The sequence below is a fragment of the Cebus imitator genome, unplaced genomic scaffold (assembly GCF_001604975.1).
Source record: "Cebus imitator isolate Cc_AM_T3 unplaced genomic scaffold, Cebus_imitator-1.0 Scaffold51, whole genome shotgun sequence".
NCBI lineage: Eukaryota > Metazoa > Chordata > Mammalia > Primates > Cebidae > Cebus > Cebus imitator.
In genome coordinates, this window is record NW_016107366.1 from 3,148,615 (window position 1) to 3,173,438 (window position 24,824).

At 31.7% G+C, this 24,824-nt stretch overlaps 1 protein-coding gene across 1 annotated transcript; it reads right to left on the minus strand.

Annotated features, from left to right (window-relative positions):
- Positions 1-16,407: 16,407 nt before the first annotated feature.
- CYLC2 (cylicin 2) lies at positions 16,408-23,346 on the minus strand. The gene is made up of 5 exons (XM_017527770.2): positions 23,266-23,346; positions 20,350-20,390; positions 18,970-19,091; positions 17,332-17,488; positions 16,408-17,213 (listed from the first exon to the last, which is right to left on the minus strand). The coding sequence occupies exons 1-5, from the start codon at positions 23,280-23,282 to the stop codon at positions 16,408-16,410; spliced, it is 1,143 nt and encodes a 380-aa protein (XP_017383259.1). The 5' UTR covers positions 23,283-23,346.
- Positions 23,347-24,824: the final 1,478 nt, after the last annotated feature.

The following is a 24,824-nucleotide window of genomic DNA, read 5'->3' on the forward strand; positions in this document are numbered from 1 at the left end:
ATCATATCTCTTATGTAGATGAATAATTTTTTTCTAATGTAAACTTCTGTATGTGCTACGAACAGGGGCCTCATCTTTCAGGTTCATCCATCCCTTACGCCATGAAGTTACTTTACCTAAGACAAAATAGCTCGTCCTAAGAGGAAGTTGTCTTTCTTTCTAAATCAACTGAATCAATCCACATGAAGAAAAGAGATAAGCTTTTCCTTTTTGAAAAGGAGAGCGAATAGCGGGCCTTTGTTGCTGAAGAAAGTTATTTTAAGTGGCAAGGTTACTCTAGAAATAAAAGATATAAGAAAACCAGGAAGGAATTTACCTTTATGTGTAATGGATATCAAATTTTAGAGCAATCCACATGAAATTTTAATTTTTCTTTCTTTTTTCTTTTTACAAACAGTGATGACAACAACCTGAAATTAAAAGGGAACTAATACAGATTAAAAAATAGTGGCCCCCCTCACAAAAAAAATCCTATGCTAGAATATAAAATGCCTTAGAATTAGTCAATTGCAGAAAATAGAACAATGATGGGATAACTGGCTTGTGCACACAAACAGGTGTACACACACATATACATAGGATGTCTATTAAAATTCTAATTTATTTAAATCCTGTCTTATTTTTCTGTTCAGAAAGAGCAGCAGGCATAGATCTTCCGTGTCAACGTGCTAGAGAAAAAAGCTGCCCCACAGCCTATTCCTTGACCATTGTGCCTAACCTCTGTGGCCAGTGACTGCTGCTTTTCCTGAATCTTATTTAAGCCACTCTGTTTACCCAATAATTTATCAGCTTTTATTTAAGTTGTTCACAATTGTGTATCTATGTCTGATATACATTATGCTCCAGCAGGTCTGTTTTTAACTATTAAACAATAACTAATTTGCAAATATAACAGATGGAGAAATTCTATGTCTACATCTGAGATATATATGAGTATATGTAGAGATAGAATATATTAATTATATATCTGTATATTATAATACTATGAATTATCAATTATCTGTCTAAATCCATATAATTGACACATGTAAATACATACATACATATGTATGTAATTACGTATGAATATAATTATATATATGTATAATTTCCAGATCTGAGCTTTCCTGGGAATCAGCAGTTGAGATTAGCTTCTGTCTTTGCATTTTATCTGGTTACAAAAATATTTAGAGTGGAATAATGGAATAGATATTGATATCTTGGGGACAAAACAAAAAATGAAACTAGAAGGTTAGAAGATACATAGGCTCAGTATCTTTTAGAAAATTTTGCCTTTTAGAAAATGTCTTTATTTCAAAGATATTTTCTAAAGGGCAAAATTTTCTAAAAGATAATTTCTAAAAGGTAAAATATTAATACCAATTATCAATTTAAATATATAGATAGATAATTGTTACATATACAGAAATATGTATGTATGTATAATTATAATTATGCATATATATAATTTTCAGATGTGAGCTTCACTGAGAATCAGCAGTTGAGATTAATCTCCATCTTTCCATCTTATCTGGTTACAGAGGTATTTAGAGTAGAATAGTGGAATAGATATTAGTATTTCAGGGAAAAAATAAATGCAACTAGAAAGTTAGAAGGCACATAGGCACAGTTTAGCACCAGATGTTAGAAAGACATTTTCTTAAAGGCAAAATTAGTCATAGATAAAAATGAGCTACTCTGAGAGGAGGAGTGATGGTCAAGTAGAGATTCAAAGGAACACTCAAGAGAAGTACTTTAAAGGCGATTTATGTTAAAATTGTCTCAGGGAGTCTTATTTTACATGTATCGTAAGTTTTTAAAAATGTATTATGTGGTTCTTAATCTTGATATCAATAATATCATACCCTTACTTTTTTTTTCCTAATCAACAGAAATACATTTTCAGAGTTTAAGAATTTTTTATACATTTAATATTTTTATCCTAATACAAAACTGAACCATTTGCTGATCTGTTACTCACATATCCTTTCTGTACATACCCTGAACATCTTTCATTTTGCCTCCCATAAAATTGCAAATGTGATGACTATGGCAGCTATTTTGTTTTGTATCCAATAACTGAAAAACTGTAAAAAATTAACAAGTATAATAACTTATTAACAACTATAAAATTGATTATTGAACATATTTAGCATGGGGAATAGATTTCTGTTTATATTTTTCCAGATAAGAAAACTCAGTCATTCTTTAGTTATTATCACCTGATACTTTTCACATTACCTTTATTCATATTTTTGTTTACACAAGCAACTTTATTTAATCATGGTTTAGGGCTCAGATTAGGCTGAGAGAAGAATCATTTAAAAAAGAAAATATGAATCATTTAAAAACAGAAAACTATAAAAAGTATCATAAACTGTATACAATGCTTAAAATGGAACTATGCTCTCTTAAAAATTATTGGGTATCTTCAGAGACCATATCCATATGTCTAAAACACCAGAATTCTTTCATCTGGTATACTTGCTAATGAGGCATGGTCTAATGATTAAAAAAATAGAATTGAAGAAACATTATACAAAAATATATAATCAATATTGTGAAAATGGCCATACTGCGAAAAATAATTTACAGATTCAATGCTATCCCCATCAAGCTACCGTTGACCTTCTTAACAGAAGTGGAAAAAAAACAATTTAAACCTCATATGGAACCAAAAAAGAGTCTGCATAGCCAAGACAATCCTAAGCAAAAAACAAAGCTGGAGACATCATGCTACCTGATGTCAAAATATACTACAAGGCTACGGTAATCAAAACAGTATGATACTGGTACCAAGAGATATAGACCAATGGAACAGAACAGAGGCCTCAGAGGCAATGCCACACATCTACAACCATCTGATCTTTGACAAACCTGACAAAAACAAGCAATGGGACAAGGATTCCCTGTTTAATAAATGGTGTTGGGAAAACTGGCTAGCCATGTGTAGAAAGCTGAAACTGGACCCCTTCCTTACACCTTATAGAAAAATTAACTCCAGATGGATTAAATATTTAAACATAAGACCTAACACCATAAAAATCCTAGAAAAAAACCTAGGCAGTATCATTCAGGACATAGGCATAGGCAAGGACTTCATGACCAAAACACCAAAAGCAATGGTGACAAAAGCCAAAATAGACAAATGGGATCTAATTAAACTTAGGAGCTTCTGTACAGAAAGGAAACAATCATTAGAGTGTACTGGCAACCAACAGAATGGGAAAAAAATTTTGCAATCCACCCCTCTGACAAAAGGCTAATATCCAGACTCTACAGAGAACTTAAACAAACTTACAAAAAAAAAAAAAAAAACCATCAAAAAGTGGGCAAAGGATATGAACAGACACTTTTCAAAAGAAGACATTTATGCAGCCAACAAACATATGAAAAAGTGCTTATCATCACTGATTGTTAGATAAATGCAAATAAAAACCACAGTAAGATACCATCTCACACCAGTTAGAAATTTTAAGATCATTAAAAAATCAGGAGACAACAGATGATGGAGATGATGTGGAGAAATAGGAACACTTTTACACTGTTTGTGGGAGTGTAACCATTGTGGAAGATTGTGTGGTAATTCCTCAAGGGCCTAGAAACAGAAATATCATTTGATTCAGCAATCCCATTACTGGGTGTATACCCAAAGGATTATAAATTGTTCTATTATAAAGACACAGGCACACATATGTTCCTTGTGGCACTGTTTACAATAGCAAAGACCTGGAACAAACCCAAATGCCCGTCAGTGATAGACTGGATAAAGGAAATGTGGCAAATATATACCATGGAATACTATGTAGCCATAAAAAAGGATGAGTTCACATCCTTTGCAGGGATATGGAAGAATCTGGAAACCATTGTCAGCAATCTGACACAAGAACAGAAAATCAAATACTGTATGTTCTCACTCATAAGTGGGTGTTGAAAAATGAGAACACATGGACACAGATAGGGGAATATCACACAGTGGGGCCTGTTGGGGGGTTAAGGGGATAGTGGAGGGATAGCAGGGGGAGAAGGGATTGAGGAGGGATAACATTTGGAGAAATACCTAATGTACGTGACAGGGGGATGCATGCAGCAAACCACCATGGCATGTGTATACCTATGTAACAATCCGGCGTGATCTGCACGTGTACCCCAGAACTGAAAATATAATAAAAAAATACTAAATGACTGAAAGAAGACAAAGGGTCGTATATATTTGCTGCATTACTAGTAACCTTTTTAGAAATTATTTATCTTTAAGCATTACTGTCAGGGCACGGAGGCTCAAGCCTATAATCCCAACACTTTGGGAGGCCGAGATAGGTGAATCACTTGAGGCCAGAGGTTTGAGACCAGCCTTGCCAAAATGGTGAAACCCTGTCTCTACTAAAAACCAAACAAAGCAAAACAAAAAAAGTTAGTTGGATGTGGTGGTGCACACCTATAATCCCAGCTATGAGAGAGGGTGTGGCAGGAGAATCACTTGGACCCAGAGGTGGAGACTGCAGTGAGTCTGAGACTGCACCCACTGCACTCCAGTCAGGACAACAGAGGGAGATTGTCTACAAACAAACAAACTGACATCAACAAAAAACACACTACCTTCCCCCTTTCACTTTTAAGGAGAATGATCTCAGTATTAGCAAATTATTTCTTCGTGATTTGACAAAGATATATGTTCCAAGGAGAAGTGGAATAATGTGGTTTTCAAACTTCCTTTCATATTTTTCCTGGACTGTCATTTTTTAAAGAGGCCAAATTTTATATTAAAATAAGGCAAATAGCTATAAAACTGGCATAGAAGTTTGTGATGTTTATGAAACTTAGATGAATATCTTCTCTAGAGGCAAACTTTTCTGTTTACTTCATAAATAAAGTTTAGAAAACATTACTGTATAAACCCACAGAGCAGTATTTCGGATTTCGCCATCTCTTGCGAAATTGAGCCCTTTTGAAATTGTATTAACGGTGTCTTATCCTCTTAGCCATCCCTCCCTGCCCCATTTTTCAAAATCGGTTAGCTACACTTGTACCCCTTTTTGTCACTCATGTAGTTTCATCAGGTTTCAAGTACCATTACAGAATGACTGTCACCTTTTTTATAGAAATAGCTTCAATTCCTCAGCCTGAAATACCAAAATTCAGTAAGTTACTTAGCCATCAAAGCTATGTGATGATGTTACATGCGAAACATTTTTTATGAAATATAACTATTTCATATCCCATAATACTTGAAAAACCTGCATTTTAAAGTTATATTAAAAGTTAAGTAAACCAAAGAAAAAAATCCTCAACTTACAAATTCACAAAAGAAAAGAACGCAGAACAATGCATATTGTCTTCTTGGCGAAAAATAATAAAATAATAAAACCCCTGACATTTATTTGTATGTGTGTATATGCATGTAGGGACTGTTTGAGTGTTAACCATCACTCCATACATATATGTCCAAGGAAATCCTTATGTTGGAGGGCTTAGAGAACGTTAGTAATCATTAGCAGATAGTCTATATTCAGTCATTATTTTTTCTAATGTTTTCTAGAATCAATATTCTTAGGTGTACACTGGTATTCTTCCATTCTTCTTTGACTGTAATATTTTATATTCTGCTTCTCAGTCCCTGTTTATTATTATGTAATGATTGATCAAGGTTTCTAATGCATATTTTTAATTCCTGTATTTGTTCAATACAGCACATTCCTGCAAATACAATTCATGTAAATTACTAAGCTTTGTGCAACGCTTACTGAGCAGACACAAAGGGTATAGAGAGTGGGAACAGTAGTAGCAGAAGAGGTTTCTTGGAGGCTGATGGTGAGCAATTATGAGTAGAACAACTGACTTCTGAAGAAATTCTGTATTAGGATTATTACATAGATAATATACTTTTATGTAATTTTAACATAACTATACATTTTTGCAAATTAAGATACATAGGATATGAAGAAATTGAGCCTGTGGTATTAAAGAAAAATTCCCCAAATCTACAAACAATTACACTATAGAACCATCTTCTAAATATTGGTATCATACAAGGTTCATTCAGACTCAAATTCTGATTTTGCACTATCTGTGCAAATTTATTGTTGCTTAACCTTTCTAAGCTTCACTTAAATGGAGATATATTAGAATTGTTGTGAGGATTACGTCATAATACTAGGAAAGTGTTGAGCAAATGATAGTAAATAACTATTGGTTATTTTTGCTGCTGCTGTTAAAGATTTTGTAGATTAAGCATTTGAGAGATAACTTGAATATGATTATAACTGTGCAGTAAGTTGCATTTTGCTGCTTTTAAAAGCATTTTCTTGATTATAAAGATTTGGTATGAGACTTCTCACTTGGTACACAATTCATTTCGTACATGACTTACAACTTTTGTGCCCCTTTTCACTAATTCTTATTATTTTAAGATTAATGGTATTGATTTCTCAGGAAAATAAGTTAGAATAAGTAGACATCAATTAGTGATATTTATTTTAAATATATCTTTAACCATTTTTTGTATATTTTGCTTTATTTTATTATTGATGTATTTAATATGGAATTAGAAACACAGATATAAAAATAGATCTCTTAAATTCTTATTAAATATTCAATTATTATAAGTACATAGTTTTCTTTTAACTGATGTGTTTATTCACAGTTTCAAAATTTGTAATAATGATGTTTTTCTTGTGTAATTAGACTTTTAATGGTTAATAACATGTTCAAAATTGAATGTATCTTAAAAATATTTCAGCACCAACAGTAGTCCCTTGGTAATTTAGTACATAGGGTATAGTATAATAATATGAGATACAGGAATATTAAAATGTAGAATAATTAGTGCCAAAAATTTATATTTTTTCCTCTGTGTGATATAAGTCCCAGTGAAAACTACAAAGTTTAACTAGAGGTTTAGTGAATAAAAAGAACGTATCCATTTATTTTCTTTTTGGTAATATTATATTTCAAGAGTGGCTAAAAATAGAAGTTTTCTTCTTTTATTTGTGCGAGATAAATTCCAAGATTTTGTAATAAAATCTAAAATCACTAATATCTCTGCTACTTCCAGTTTCTCAGTATATACCTGAAAATATTTAAGGGAGAAATAATGTGAATATTTTCTACTCTGAAAGTTATACAAATGAGTTACAACTATAGTACAAAGTCTGTCAAATTATTTCAAAGCTAATATGTGTGCTATGTTAAATTCATTTTGCAGTACCAATATTGTCACATTTTTTAATCTATAAAATTGAACTGATGATTATTTAAAGACCTTTAAACCTTTGGAAAAATTAATGCATAGTCTACAAATATTGGAAGGTTGGAAGGACAAAGTTTTAGTGAAATTTAAATGCCCAGCAAACAAGAATCACATAAGAGCTGTGATAAGCTCACATATACCATTTTCCTGTGAATCATTACTAAAATTAAAATTCAGTACATACCATAGACCTTGAATAACAAAACCTTGAAGAGTCTTCATAGCCAAGGTTCTGTTGTGCTTCCAGTATGTTCCTTCATATATTTACTTTCTCTGTGTATCATTCTTCCTTTGGTTTCCCAAGCTCGTGGTCTTAATCATCTCTATACTGTTTAGTATCTTCTTTTCTTACAACATTCTCTACGTAATAGAGCAGTATGAAGATAAGATTAATGTTTATGGCTGGGGCTAAACTCATAGCCAGTGGTAATAGAAGAAAAATGTACACTTCTACACTTTAAACAATACACTTATATGTCTAAAATTAGAACTTGATGTTTCTGGGGTATTAACTGTTAGTTCACTGTTCTTAAGCAATGTATCTACTTCCTACTCTTCTCTAATAGCAGTGTCCATTTAATATAAACATCATTTTCATTTAGAGAAAAAGAAAATAAAATTGCTGATTTTAGGACTTGGGAATTCAAGGCATTTAAGACAAAATCCATTGTATTTCAATAATTAATGTACATTATAAATAATTACATATGTAATGAAAGTCATTGGGTCTACAACATAGACCAAAACCATAAAATACATATTTGTAAATCAAGGGCTTTGTCATAGGATATCTAAGACTGGTAAATAATTAATAGATATCTGCAAAAAGGCATGAAAATTCTAAAGAAAGAGCAATAAATAGCACACTTGATTGCACACACATACACATATAAACACACATATTTTTTAATTTTGTTTTTTAAGTGCATATTGACAAATTATAATTGTATATACTTATGGGGTACAAATACATGTTATGATATATGTATATAACATAACATTATTTTACCAGGCTAATTAAAATACCTATCACCTCTGATACATCATTTTTTATGGTAAGAACATTTGAAATTACTCTTTTAGCAATTAGAAATATATAATACACAGTTGTTAACTATATTACTCTGCTGTACAATAGATCTCACAAAACTTGTTCCTCCTGTCCAGCTGAAACCTTGTACCAATTCTTCATTCTCCCCACTCCCCATCTTCTTTTAACAACCATGCTGCCTTCTGCTTCAATTAGTGCAATTGTTTTAGAGTCCACATACAAGTGAAATCATGCAGTATTTGTCTTTCTATATCTGGTTTACTTCCCTTAACCTAATGCCCTCTAGTTTCATCCATGTTGTTGGAAATGATAGAATTTCCTTCTTTTTAAAGGCTGAGTAGTGTTCTATTACATATATATATATATATATATATATATATATATATGTGTGTGTGTGTGTGTGTGTGTGCCACATTTTCTTTATCCATTCATCCATTGTTAGGCATTTATGTTCCTTCCATAATGTGGCTATTGTGAATAATGCTGAAATGAGCATGGAAGTACAGTTATCTCTGGCATACTTGTCTCTTATATATGTGTATGTGTGTTTGTGTATGTGTGTAATTAATTTATAATTAATGTATAATACAGTAAGGAATCACAAACATGTCTAACAGCAAGGCAATCTTGAGCAAAAAAAAAAAAAAAGCTAGAGGCATCAAACTACCTACTACCTAATTTTAAATTCTATTGCAAGGTATAGGAATTAAAGCAGTATGTTACTAGCACAAAGATAGACACATCAGCTAATAGAACAGAATAGAGAGCCAGAATTTAACCCAGGTATTTGTGGCCAATTGATTTTTGATAAAGGTGCCAAGAACACACAATGAGAAAAAGGTAATTTTGAATACTATGTGCTAGGAAAACTAGATATCCACATGAAGAAGAATGAAATTGGACCCTTATCTCACACCATGTTCAATACAAAATCAATTCAAAATGAATTAAAGACGTAAGTGTAAGAGCACAACCTGTAAAACCATTAGAAGAAAACAAAGGGAAAACTACGTGACATTGATCTGGCCTGTGATGTTTTGGATTTGACTCCAAAATCTCAGGCAAGCAAAGCAAAAATAGCTAAATAGTATTATGTCAACCTAAAAAGCTATGCACAAGAGAGGAAACAGCAGAGTGAAGAAAAACCTATGGATTTGGAAAAATATTTCCAAGCACTGTATTGGATAAAGGGTTAATATCCAAAATAAATAAGGATCTTGAACAATACAATGCAAGGAAAATATATAACCTAACTGAAAAAGGGCAAATGACTTAAATAGATATTACTCTAAAGAAGATATACAAATGGCAACAGCTAAATGAAAAAAATTCAGTATCGTTAATCATTGGAATTTTAATGCAAATTAAAACTATAATGAGACATCACCTCATTGTTATGGCTATTATTAAAAAAAGTAAAGTTAAGTGTTGGCAAAGATGTAGAGAAAAGGGAATACCTGTGAACTGTTGATGGGAACATAAATCAGTACAGCTATTATTGAAAACTGTATGGAGTTTTTTCAAGAACCTAAAAATAGTTATCATATGATTGAACTTATAAATCTTTAATAAAATTAAAGTGAACTTTTCACATAAGACATGTTGCATTTTTTGTACTGTGTAACCTGGTAGATAGTTAAATCATGTGAGCTTCAAAATGTGTGCACTCTAATTGTTGGAGCAGGTTCAATATACGTCTTTTATAAATATTTGTTAACTGTCATTTGAATAGAACTTTTCCTTTTTTCCTTTTTTCTTCTTCTCTACATATCAGTTACTAGAAAGAAATACATTATCCTTTAAAAAAGATATAGTTTAATGTGGTCTAAACATTTTGTCATCTTTTGGGTTTTTATTCTGTTCATGTAAATAGCAGCTGGAACAATTAGACACTCACTTGTTTACAATTTCTGACTTTCAGGAGAACTGTTCATTTTATCATTAGGATCTTTATAACAAATACTTTTATTTTAATTGAACTGTACTCTATATGATAATAGTATGGCTATTCCATTCTTTAGATTTTGATGGTTATATGTTTTATATCCTGTAGCCTCAACTTTCCTATGTAATCATAATTTCAGATTTGTGTCTTATTTAATAAAAGTAAAGGAAGTTTTGTTTTTATTCATTCTGAAAATTGCTGACTTTAAATTTTAAAATTCCATTTAAATTCAATATTAATAATCAATATTGTTAGATATGTGAATCTACTCATTCAAGCCTACTTTATACTTTCCCCTTTATTCTTCATTAAAAGATTTAAAATATATGTATGCATGAAACATAAAGGAACCCCCTAGTGTTATTTTGTCAACACCCACATACCTTTTTATAATCATCATCTCCTTCTACTTTCCGGATGCAAACTCTGTCAGGGCATATACAACTTTTACTCCCCAAGTTGAGCCTTTAGATATAGTCTTACAGAATTTACGTCTTTAAAATATTAAATTATCTAATACATACATGTAGTATATTTATTTACTTATTTAGGTCTTTAATTTAAGTAATATTTTGTGGTTTTTATTGTAGAAATTTTATATACTATTATGTTCATTGCTAGGTATTTGATATTTTTGATACCACTTAAAATGATATAGATTATTTTAATTGTATCTTCTATTTTTGCCATATATGGCATGTATACACACGCACACACACACACACACACACACACACACACACACATTGACCTTATATTCAATGATTTAAATTAATTTACATTTTATTAAGAACCAAGTTAATAAATAATCTGTAGATTATTTATGGTGTTATTTATGCATACTTAAGCTTATATTTCTTCTTTTCTAATTCTGTACCTTTTATTTCCCCATTTTCTTTACATACTCTGAATAAGATCTCCAGTCAGTACACTGTGGAATTCTAGTGATATAGAGCTAAGGGCATGTTGACATCACTTGAATAGAGACCAATAGACAAGGAATAACAAATGTTGGTGAGGAAGTGGAGAAAAGGCAACCCTGTGCACTTATAATTTAGTACAGCCACTGTGATGAACAATTTGAAGGTTTCTCAAAAAACTAAAGATTGAGCTACCATATCAACCAAAAATCCCACTGTTGAGGTATATACCCACCAAAAGAAAGTCAGTACATCAAAAAGATACCCACACTCCCATTTTTATTACAGTACTGTTCACAATAGTCAAGATTTGGTAGGAACCTAAGTGTCTGTCAACAGTTAAATGGGTAAAGAAAATGTGGTACTTATACATAATGAAATACTATTTAGCCATAAAAGGAATGAGATCCTACCATTTGTAACAACATGGATAGAGCTAGAAATTATTATGTGAAGTGAAATAAGCAAAGCAAATTCAGGAACACATTGAAAGGATTATACACAAATGATGAGGTGGGATTTGTTCCTGGGATACAAGTATGGTTAAGTACACAACAGTCATTAAATGTGATATACCACAATAACAAAATAAAGGATATAAATCATATGATCATCTCAACAGATGTAGAAAAAAGCATGAGGCTTTTGACAAAATTCATCAACCTCTTATGGAAAAAACTCAACAAAGTAGATATAGATGGAATTTACCTTAATATTATGAAGGCCATTTATGAAGAGCTCACAGTTAAGATCATACTCAACTGAAAGATTATCTTCTAAAATCAACAGCAAAGCAAGAATGCCCTATCTCACCCTACCCCCCATTCAATGTTGGACCAAAAGTCCAATCCAGAACAATTAGGCCAGCTAAATAAATAAAGCCATCCAATTTAGAAAGTAATAAGTAAAATCATCTGTTTGCTGATGGCTTTATCTTATATCTTAAAAACAACATAAAGAGTCAATAACAAAAAACCTGACAGGGCTAGTATATAAATTCAGTAAATTTGCAGGACAGAAAATCAGCATGTAATAATCAGTTGCATTCTCAAACATTAACAACTAATTTTAAAAATTAAGAAATTAATAAATCTCACAAAATTAAGAAATATCCAAATATTACAAACTATCTAATTAAAAAAAATAAGAATTTCATAAATCTCATTTACAGCAGCATCAACAAGAATAAAATACTTTGATGTAAATTTAACCAAAGATGTATTTATGTTGTACACTGAAATAGATAAAACATTGATGAAAAAATTATTGAAGATACAAATAAATGAAAAAATATTCTGTATTCATGGATGAAAAAAGTGGTATTATTGAAATATTCATACTACCCCAATTAATCTACAGATTTAACACAGTCCCTATCAAAAACTTTGGGTATTTTTTACGGAAATGAAATACAACGCTAAAATTGATATGAAATCACAAAGTACCCAAATACCTAAAGCAAGCCTCAGAAAGAACTATTATGAAGTGAAACAAGCCAGGCCCAGAAAGACAAGCATTGCATATTCTCTCTTATTTGTTGTGTCTAAAAATTAAACTCATGGAGGTAGAGAGTAGAAGGTTGGAAAGGGTAGTGGGTAATTGGAGGAGAGGTAAGGATAGTTAATGTGCAAAAGTTAGAGAAAATGAATAAGACCTACTCTTTGATAGCACAACCATAGAATGACCATAGTCAATAATAACTTAATTGTGTATCTAAAAATAACTGTAAGAGTATATTTGAATTGTTTTTAACACAAAGGATAAATGCTTGAAGTGATGGTTACCCCATTCTCTACGATGTGATTATTAACACTTAGTCTTTGATAGTAACACTCCTGTTATCCAAGCACGTAGCTAGGCTCAGGTGGATGAATTGCTTGAGACCAGGAGCTGGAGACCAGACTGGGCAAAAACCTATGGCAAAACCCCATCTCTACAAAATACAAAAAATGGCTGGATATGATGAACAGCTCTTGTAGTCCCAGCTACTAGGGAAGCTGAATGGGAGAATCACCTGAGCCTGGGGAGGTTGAGGCTGCAGTGAGCCATGATCACACCAATGCATCTGAGCCTGGGCAACAGAGAGAGACACTGTGTCAAAAAACAAATCAATCTTTTAAAAATATCTGGAAATGTAAAATGTAAGTTGAGAATAAGTATTTTGAAGGCTTCGACTCTGATGTTCTAGGAGAATTGCATTCTAGGGAGAAGAAACAAGTGTAAAAGCTTAATATTTTAAGGTTATATGTGGTAAAACATATATGAGGGCAGAGAAGTAGTCAGCAGACAGATCATTAAGGATTTATAAGCCAGAGCACATGAGGGCAGAGAAATAGTCAGCAGACAGATCATTAAAGGATTTATAAGCCAGAACAAAAGAAAAGCTAATGCTAAGTGTGGTATCCATACACTAGAAAGCTTTGACCAAGGGAGAAACATGATGGTTTCTGTATGGAGAATGGGATATGGTGCTGTGGAGAGAAATGAAGAAGGGGCTTCTCCTGCACTGAGAGGGCTTTGGAGTTTTCAAGAGAGAGCTAATGGTTGACTAAATTTCTAGTGGGCAGAAGTGGTAGAAATATAACGAATTATACCAATTCAAGTATTTTTTAGGTAGACAGGATGGGGCTTACTACTGGTAGGAAGGGTGAAAAAAGAGTAATTAGGGATGACTCCCTGATTGTGGATTAAGCTACAGACTGGATACCAGTGTCATTTAATGGGCTGGGGAGAACTCGGGGAGAAAGAGGCATTGGTGGAAGGATGTCAACAGTTCTTTTTGGGGCTTGTTAATTTTGAGATACCTGGACGATAGTCAACTAGATGCCTTAATTAAGTATTTGGGTATGGGAATATGGAGCTGAGTAAATAAGTAAATACTAGGTTTAAATATAAGATTCGACAGCATAAGAATGGTATGTAAAGCCATGTTTTAAATTTTTATTTTTTATTGGAATAACTGAGAAAACAATACAGATAAAAACAAAAATGGACTGGATGAAAGGGCACTGCTATTAGATTTAACTACATGTGATGCTCCGCCTACTTAAGTGGGATAGTAAAGGTAGAAGCTCAATTTTTCTGTCATTGTACATTAAATTTCAACCTAAAACCTGATTTTTGAATCCTATTGGTTAAAATAATGTTAAGGGCCTTTTTTATAGAGGAAAAAGAGGATTTGAAATGATTTCCTAAATCCTCAGCGAAATGCCAACATTTCCAGAAAAGTTTAACAACCTGAACATGTAATTTCACTATCAGCAGAGGAACGTGATGAACAGGTTCCTAGAGGGAATGGGAGGAGAACAAAGGGCCAGAATTTGACTCACTGTGCCATTATTGCTCATGCAGACTAACCAGGTGAGATCTCCTGGCAGATCATGGTTATAATAACCAATGACTTTTAGTAGCTGATGCAGGAGGGACAGGACCCAATGCTTAATGTTTAAGCAAAACAATTATTCCTTACTGTTCCTTGGAAGCTAGCTTTTGAGAACATACAGAATAGGAGACCCTTCCTTTAATGTCCAGGAGAAGATTCATGTTGCGTCCAAAGTTTATGTCAGGAAGAATAAAGGGGAGAGCAAATCATTTAGCAATTTTGCAACAACATTGGATTTATTTCAGAAAATGGTAAATCAGAAATAAATGAATTGCCACTAATTGGGAAGTTCAAGGATATTGCATTTTGCTTAATACTGCTTTTTATTTTTCCTCAAATCAATAGGACTTAAGGGGTCACAAAAGAATTTAATATAGTTTTAAAGATATAAAGTTAATTGTTTTCACATCTAAATAAATATTATGTATATATCCTTTGTTACACTCTGTTAAATTCTAATTTTTTTAGTTTTGGGATGTATTTAGCTGTTTATCAAGTAGCTCTTTCATATGCCTCATTTAAATTTGTTCTTGTTGGTCATTTAGACAATTTTGATTTTTGTCCTTCTTTAAATCAAAATAAATTGGTTACTTTCTATTTTAAAACTTTGGATGATTAATTGGTAATAATATCATATATTATAGGCTAGTATCCTCTCCCTCATGAGAGACTTCCCTAACCTTTTCAAGGGCATTTTCTAAAGCTTCATTTACTTGGTTGTCTCTCCATGTTCTTCAAATATTTCTTAAAATGAGAGAGTCCAAACTTGATAAAATTCTAAAAGAAACATAATCATAAAATTACAGAGATAATCTAAGAACAGTGTCAATTTAAACCTCTACATCGGTTCAATAATTCGTATTTCAAATTTATTTATTTTAATTTATCATGAACAATAGGATGTTATGAAGTATGTATACATTGTGGAATGCTGAAATCTTGCTAATTGACCCAAGTGTCATCTCACATGGTTATCATTTATGCAATGAGAAGACAATGTTCATTCTCTTTGCATTTTTCAGCAATAAAATACATTGTCATTAACTATAGTCACCATGCTGTACAATAAATCTTTTGAACTTATTCCTTCTATCTAACCATAATTTGATTCAATTATTGTTACATCTACTATGCGCCTACAAAAATTAAAAAGAAAAACATTCATTCAATCTGGCTTGACATAAAATCAAACTAACTTACCAAGGGTGCTTCTTTTGGCTTGGAAGTGGGACATCCAACAACCATAAACATGGTTGTGATTGTTTAAACTTCAGAAAGAAAGATGTCGGCTTCTAAGGAAGTAATTTTTTCTTTTACTTCTTTTTTTTTTTCCCCAGAGGGATGCTGTATTTACTTGAAAGTAGACTTTCTTAAAGGTGTTTAACTTCAATTCATGACTCCTATATTTCTTTCTTTAAATTTGTAGATGCCGTTTGAGATTATTTTAAATCTATAGATATAGCATCTCCCTCCTTGGGATTTTTAAGCCTTTATTAAACGTGTGTGTGTGTGTGTGTGTGTGTGTGTGTGTGTGTGTGTGTGTGTCCATGGATTTAGTGTCCTTATCTTCTACATCCTTATTTGAATATTCTTCTTTAGATCTTTCTAGAGATCATTCATTGAATCCTTCCTATCCCCAAATTTAAGTGTATGCATTCTTCAAGTCTTTCAATGGATCCACCCTTAATTTTTTTAACATCTTTCTTATATTTTTATAAATTTCTTCTGAGTTCTCCTTTGTATCCTTCTTTGCCACCTTTTAAACATCATTTAATTCTTTGAAACCTCTTTTTTACTCACAAATTCAGTTGCAGAATACCACTATTATTTCATCAAATATGCTTTTGAATTATTCTTTCAGTTTGAATTCTTATTTAAGGCCTACTTGCCCTTCTTCTTTGCATCCTTCTTTTCATCCTTCTTTGCATCCTTCTTTGCATCTTTCTTTGCATCCTTCTTTGCATCCTTCTTTTCATCCTTCTTTGCATCCTTCTTTTCATCCTTCTTTGCATCCTTCTTTTCATCCTTCTTTGCATCCTTCTTTGCATCTTTCTTTGCATCCTTCTTTGCATCCTTCTTTGAGTCAGAAGATTCTTTGTCAGAGTCTTTCTTTGCATCTTTCTTGGCATCCTTCTTAGACTCTTTCTTGGCATCATCCTTTGAGTCACTGTCTGTACTACTGGGCTTCTTCTTATCTTTCTTATCCTTTTTATTCTCCTTTGCATCTTTCTTAGCATCTTTCTTGGCATCCTTCAGTTCATCACCTTTCTTTGCATCTTTTTTCCCATCCTCATCCTTCTTTTCATCTGCTTTTATAGATTCTGATTCTGTGGTTGAATCCTTGCCCTTCTTTGAATCTTTTTTGGCTTTTTTGCTATCTTTCTTTGCATCTCCTTTTTCATCTTCAGATTCTGTAGCTGAGTCTTTTCCCTTCTTTGCATCCTTTTTACCTTTTTTCCTATCTTTCTTTGCACCTCCTTTTTCATCTTCAGATTCTGTAGCCGAGTCTTTTCCCTTCTTTGCATCTTTTTCACCTTTTTTGCTATCTTTCTTTGCATCTAGCTTTTCATCTTTTCCTTTATCTACATCCTTGCCTTTCTTTAAATCTTTTTTCCCTTGTTTTAATTCTGATTCGGAGCCTGTTGTGTCCTTCTCTGTTGTCTTGTCTTCACCTTTCTTACCAATATCTGAGGACAAATATTCAAATATTTCTTAAAATGAGAAAATCCAAACCTGATAAAATTCTAATAGAAACCTAATCAGAAAATTTACAGAGATAATATAAAAACAGTACGTGCTCTCCACCTGCTGCTTTAGAATCTGCCTTGGCAGTACGAGTTGGTTTGAGAGGCTGCCTCCTGGCAGCTAAATAAACGGATGGTCTCTCGGGAATTCTCATTAGAGAACGGTACATCCATAATGGTCGTCTATGACCTCCTCTTAATTGTTCTTCATCAATTGTCTGAAAGATTGGTTACAATAATGATGAATAACTTGTGGGTAAATTACACAGTTTTTTATTAGTATATCCCAAATATATTTTAACTTTAACCATAAAGAGATTTTAGCTTTTGTTAAAAAGTGGGGGAAGTTACAGATTTCATCGTTTATTTTGGTTTTGTTTTTTAAATGTTCATCCTCTTTTTTAAACTAGTGAATAATCATGCCTTATTTGGAGCTTACTTTCAGTTTATAGGACCTTGATAGTTCCCTCAGGATTTTAGGTTCAAATTGGTAGAGACCTCCATTGACTCAAGGCATATTAGAACCTCTCTTCACAATCATAGGAGGCTTTTTTTAAAAAAATAAAACTCTATGTTCTTGAGAATTCTTGGAATATCTTGTCCAACTTCTATTTTTTGGTGACTCAGAAACTGTTCTCTAATATCTAATAGTTTCAGGTTGAAGCATATCTTAGTCTATTTTCATTTCCAGAGTCTCTGAAATTTAGAATGCTACTCATACTTAAAGATAAAAGCCTGGAACTCCTATTGCTTAGTGAGATACAAATTGAGTATCATCAGATTGGTAACCGAAATAATAAAATCTGTAACAGGGAATGTTAGTTTGAGACTGTGCATTTTATTTTCAAACTTCTAATTAAACATTTACAAAACTAAATGACAAAAATAGCCAATATTGGTACAAATATTAACAATGGAAAAATAAATTCACCAAAGAAAAAAGAAAAAGAACTTTGTTCACTACCAATGGGATGCATTTTCAAAAATAAACAAGTTAATGATACATTTATTTTGTGAAAACTTTCTTTTGAAAATATGCATATCCCATGTTGACTCCAGAAACATTGGGAAATATTTATTTTCCAATACTCTGAATCCTGAATTCTGCATTACAGAACTGAGGAAGTATTAAAGGTATAATGTAATCCCATGACTCAAATGAGGGGGTTTCTCCAGCCGAAGAACATTTTCTGAAAGTTCATACTAACTCTAACATTAGGACCTCCATATTTTTCTACTCATTGGAAACATTTTTTGTAATAAAGGATTACTGAAAAAATAGTTAATATTGAAATAAAGGGAGCGGTTATATACAGTAAAATGCAAATAAAACATATCTACCTTTTTTAAATAGTAAAATTTGAATTACTTCTAACTGTGCTGTTCAATATGACATTTCATAGCCACATGTGAATTTGCTTTAATTCAATGTAATTTAAATGTAAAATTCAATTCCTCAGTTACACTAGCCTCATTTCAAGTATTTAATAGCCTAATTGGACTATAGAGATAAATATTGCCATCATTGCAGAAACTTTGTCAGCTTTGATCTATAACACATAAAACTATACATGATTTCATAAGCTTACTACTCACAAGTGATTACTTAAGACTAATACTTATAATTACTTATTATGGTCACAATTGTTACTAAGTTATTACTTATTACAGATAATTATATTATCTTTCCGGTACTTACAGGACCTGTATTGTCCCTTATTTGAGAAGGTTTTGATCTTCTTTTCGTTCCTGGCCGTTGTGGTTTTGGAAATGACAGGGCAAAGTGTTGTTGATTCCATGATTTTTTGCTTAATTCACTGACTAAAATAAGAAAGACAAAACACACGTTTTGAAATGAATAGAATTTCATCAGAGCTGAAATGGCATTAAGTGCAACATATATCATGTAAATGAATAAACAAGTGACTCAAATTATGGCTTCATTTATTTGGTAATGTTTGCAATTTTCTGTTATCAATATGAGAAAATAAAAATTGATTTTTCTATTTTGACCAGTTTTACAGATAACTATATAAAGTAGTCATTGAAAAACTAATATCACTAAATGGAAAGATTCAGTTTTACTGCTTCCCTTTAATTCTATCTCTTCCAATCCAGGTTTTTGCTTCATACTTTTTGTTAGCAAACAATTTTATTAACAACAGAAAATAAGTTAACTACTTTTGTAGCTCCCACGGTACTTAGCACAATGCCAACATAAAATATTCAGGAAATACATGATTTCATCTAAATGCTAAGGCTTAAGATCGCCTTAGTTAATAATAACTTTCCAAGCTACAAGAGTAAATGCTACTCATCCAAGAATGGCATTGTTATAGGTTACGTATTTAATAAAGAAAACTGACCAAAAGTCTACAGAATAGTGCCTGGGAGGGTGAAGTAAGCTGGAAGCTATACTGGAAATGATTAATGATATTTTGGTTACCAATGGGACCAATGAGAGGTTTCATCATTGTATTTAGATACACGCAGTATTAATGTGTGAAAATAATAGACATTTCCTGTGAGTCCTCTAAAGAAAATAGGAACAGTGGGAAAAATGTACAGAAAAAAGTAATATTTAAGCTCAATATCTGAGGAGAATGTAATTGATATTTGAAGTCCTCCAAAATCAAATACATTTGCCTTGCCTAGTAAAGAAATTTTGGCCCACTTTTAAGCTGGATATAATCTGTCGGGAATGTTGCAGAGGAATAATCAGCATTCCTGATAGATAATATCCAGCTTAAAATTAGATATAATAAACAAGAAATTGTTTATCTAATTTCGACATTGCTTTTCAACTGTGAGATTATCTGATTGTATGAGTTCTAACATGTAACTATTTCCAGCTTTATATTGTTGAACATATTTACTTAAAATTCCTTGGATTCAAAACAAAGCAAAATATATGTTAAAGGTGTTCCATGTGTCTGTAAAAAAGGTTCCTTGGGAAATAGGAAGTTGATTATCAATTTGATTCCATGGAAATGTTTGCTTTATCACTTTGAATGGAGAGTAATACTTACCATAAAATTAATCACACACGTTTTGAAATAAATATCGAATGCTTTCTTACCTGGAATGTAATTATCATATGTCCCAAAGTTTACTTTTTGGCTATTAAAATAAAAAAGAAAGGTATTAGTTAATTTATATAAAATCAGTGTTTTAAATTGGCATTATTATACTTCAGCACTTATACAACTAACAACTAGAGAAATACTTCACATTCTCAGATGTCTTTAATTATATAAGAATACTTTATCTCCAGGATAGAAGAGATTAACCAATGTGTTTTCAAATTACAACAGTACTAAATAATGTTTGGCCAAACAAACTATATATACATATGCCTGTCAAATAGATATATGTGTGTGTGTGTGTATATATATATGTGTGTGTGCATGTGTGTATATACATATATATATAAACAACTTGCACATCTGAAAATATACATTTAAATTATAAAATTATAAAAACACAGTTGAATTATTTTTCTCATTTCATGTTTCAAATTCTCTTGCAATTCAGTTTGAAACAAGATATCACTTTGTAAACCCTATGCTTATGTAAAAGCATATCCTCAAAATACTCTCAAAACTTTACCAAATCCAAATTGTTAAATGGCATATATGTGCACCTGTGAATTTGTGTGTGCATGTGTATATGTCAGTGCGGACCACAAAAATTCATAAGGAATTTTGCTACATTTTAAAGAAAATCTGAAAAACAAAACTATATTGCAAATTATTTTCCATTTATAGTTTCCCATTTGATTTACTACTATCTAAACATGTTTGTTCTCATGAAGAAGAGTTTTACAATCTAATTTTTATTTATTGGTGATGGAGGCAAACCCTACAATCTATTAGAGAAATATTATTTTCCATAGTTTCATTATATTTTGGATATAGAGCGATCATTGGGCATGAGTGAATTTGAGGCTTATGTGCCTCATGTAGTGTTTATTTTGACAGATGTATAGAAAATTTAAGGTTTAAGTACAGAAAAGCAGTGTCTTGATACCTTGACTAAAGAACGAAGCTGCCAGTATAAAACATGGCACAGTTTTGTCACTCTATAAAAATTTGTATTAATTGAATAACATTTAATATGTTTTCACCAGTAAGTTATCCATCCAGTCTATCATTTTCTTAAACTGAACCCATGCACCAAAATTACTTGCCCCAAAATATCTAAATATCTAAATTCAGATCCAGTCAAACGACATTTATATATTACAGAAGAAATTTTAATGTACAATGGTGATTACGAACTGCATTATTCCAAATGCTCTGAATGAGGAAATATTTCAAGTTCATGAAACATTATTAAGCTTGAGATTTTCATTTTTTTAAATTTAGTTATTCATTTTATTATTATTATACTTTAAGTTCTGGGGTACATGTGCAGAGTGTGCAGGTCCATTACATAGGTATACACGTGTCACGGTGGTTTGCTGCATCCATCATCCCGTCATCTACATTAGGTATTTCTCCTAATGCTAGAATGATCCATCAATTTCTTCTATAATTTCTAGGACATCTGCTTTAATCACAAAGCAATTGGAATTAAAATCAATAATAAAATTATCTAGAATATATATATATATATATTTGAAAAATTAACAGCTCCTTTTAAAGAACCAGTGGTCAGAGATCACAATGAAAACCTACTGAAAAAGAAGCTACTGAATAATAAGTTAATATGCGAAAATTATAGAATATTGCTTAAAAGGTCATAGAGAATAACTTATAGTTTTAATGTTTTATATTATAAAAAATGTTTAAAATCAGTGTTTTAAATCTCGCCATTAAAATTTGGAAAATAGTATAAGAAAAGAAGTAGAAGAGGGGGTAAGTATGTTCCAACTTATTTTTTAAGGCTAATATAAATAACCCAAATCCTTTTGAGGTCAATACTAAAAATGCATATTATAGATGAATATCTATCATTAATATAGACACATAATTTCTTAAAATTAAATAGTACTGACAAATATGTAAAATTGCTAATACATCATAACCATCTGGTTTACTTTCCAGAATATGAGGTTGGTTTAACCTAAAATCAAACAATGCAATCATTGACTGTACCAGAGAGGAAAGACATGCTTTCACCAGCAGAATGACTTAAAGGCATCAAGTTACTCAGCTTTTAAAGTAATCACGACAGATGCATTTAAACCTTTACCAAACGTTATACTTTAAAATGATTGTTTTTATAAGAAACTAGACACCAGTATCTATGGAAAGCCTATTTTACTTTCAGTATTCATGTTTTATCTTTCTTTTAATAATACTGCTGAATGAAGGCCCACCCATACTTTACATTTCAAAACTCTATTGCTTCACCTTTGTTCCATGCCCTCTGTAAAAAAGGTTTACAGAATTGAAACCTGTTCTTCACCTGCCTTATTTTAACACAGAATAATTTAAGCACAAGCCAACTACTATATGACTTACTTCTCATGTCTGGATTAGGTGCTTTGCATAACGAACTACTTTCACATACTCAATATTTTGCAAGATGGATACAATTAGTATTTGGTTGGTCATATTCTGATAGAGCTGCCCCACTTTTTACTAAAGGTTACTGCTGTGATATATGCCTCCTTTAAAATTGAGTCACACTCCTCAGTCACTATTACATACACAAAAATTATTCACAGAAATTTCCAAGTGGTTCCCTGACTGAAAATCATAAATTATTTTATATTACCGAAAATACAATGTGATAAGAAATCAAGTAAGACTCACAATAAAAAACAAACAAAAAGACTTATTTAAAGCCAGGTATCTATTTTGCTGAAATGCATGCACTAGCTGTATCTTGAATCAAAAATATCTATTATGTGAGAAACTTCATCTGCTAAGCACATCATCTTTTGCTTATGAATGGCATAATAATAGTAAACACCTCTTCACACTAAAGAAGTTAAATGTAAAGCTAGTGAGAATTTTTGTATTTTAAAACGTAAAATTTGACTTACAATCGTGGGAGAGACATTTTCCCCACATATGACTTGCCAGGACTTAAGTATTGTAAGTTCAAACTAGTGATGTTGAAAGGTGACATCATAAAGAGGCCAAGAGCACTCAGATTTAAAGGGGCAACACCAAAGAAGACACTTATGTTTTATGCTCTCTAAAATTCTAAGTTTAATACTTACTTTCACTTATTATTGTTGACTAAATCTAGCTACAAGTACTAAAAGTAATCAATTGATTTTTACACTTTAATAAAATACTTGTTTAATTTTTTTCCTGTAGTTGTAACTTACTGATATGGAAAAAAGGCAAGTCTAAACATTAATCTGTGAAGATCAGCTGTAATCCTGATTTCCCTTTCATTCCTGTAACTTTTGTTAAATCATCTGCATAACTTTATATGTCTTTCTCTCATCTTAAACTTATGGTCTGCTTGTACACAAAATATTTTAAACAAAGCTAGATGCTTTTTAAACTTATAAACATATAGATATATCTGAGTTAGTACATTTTTATTAAACTCACAATTTCACCCCATTAATAGATGAATGCAGAGAGGCATTTAAACATGTGGCTATTATTTAGCTCTTTTTAACATATCTTAACTATTTTTGTCTTAAGAAATAGTTTTCTTAAATATCAACTACTATAAGAGGTAAACTACAAAAATATTAGTGGTTTGATTCAAAGTTTCTAACTGGTCTTACACAATAATAAATTTTAGAGGCATTGGAGCTGGGATGGGAGCCTTCTATAATTTAGATTTCTATGATCTGATTATTGTCTGACTTAATGAGAATATCTACTGATGTTTTCCTGAAAAGTGATGATTTAAAGCAAAGTATAATTTCTAAACCTATACTATTTTGTTGAGCATTTTATAGTCTGTAGTGGCTTATGAAAATATTAATCTCTAATGCATTTACTCTATCAGCATATATTAAAATCTAAATCATGACTGAGCAACCAGCAATACTTGCCTTCTGCAATATCATCTCTTGAATTAATCTCTCATCGCCATTCTTAATTAAATGTGTACGATCTACAAATATCTTAGAGAGCCAATAATATTTTTATAATGAGTGTGTGCCAGTCTTCTATTACTAAATAGAAAATTATTACAAATTTAGTGACATACAACAATAATTTTTTACCTCATAATTTTATAATTCAAAAGCTTAGGTGGGTTTAACTGCGTCCTCTGCTTAGGGTCTCACAAGACTGAAATCAGAATGTCAGCTGAACTGTATGTTACCTGGAGACTCTAAGAAAGACTCAGTGTCTAAGCACATTTCAGCTGGTAGAATTTAATTCCCTGTGGCTATAGTTCTGATACCTCTGTTTTCTTGCTTGCTGTCAGCTATGAGCTGCTTTCTGCTCTTAGAAATTGTCTAAATTCCTTCTCAAATACCACCCCCTACATCTTCAAACCCGAAATAATTCATGGAGTCCTCATAATTAAATCAGTCTTTTTCAGCCTTCCTAAACCACTATCAGTTGAGGAAAAGCTTTGCTTCCTAAAGGGCTCAAATGGTTAGATTCAACCAACCTAGATAATGTC

What these genes read in the sequence shown, in the direction of transcription:
- CYLC2 (XM_017527770.2), bottom strand. An exon ending in ATATGATAATTACATTCCAG is followed by an intron (nt 19,092 to 20,349) that starts GTAAGAAAGCAT and finishes TTCTTATTTTAG; the next exon opens with TCAGTGAATTAAGCAAAAAA. An exon ending in TAAGGGACAATACAGGTCCT is followed by an intron (nt 17,489 to 18,969) that starts GTAAGTACCGGA and finishes CCAATCTTTCAG; the next exon opens with ACAATTGATGAAGAACAATT.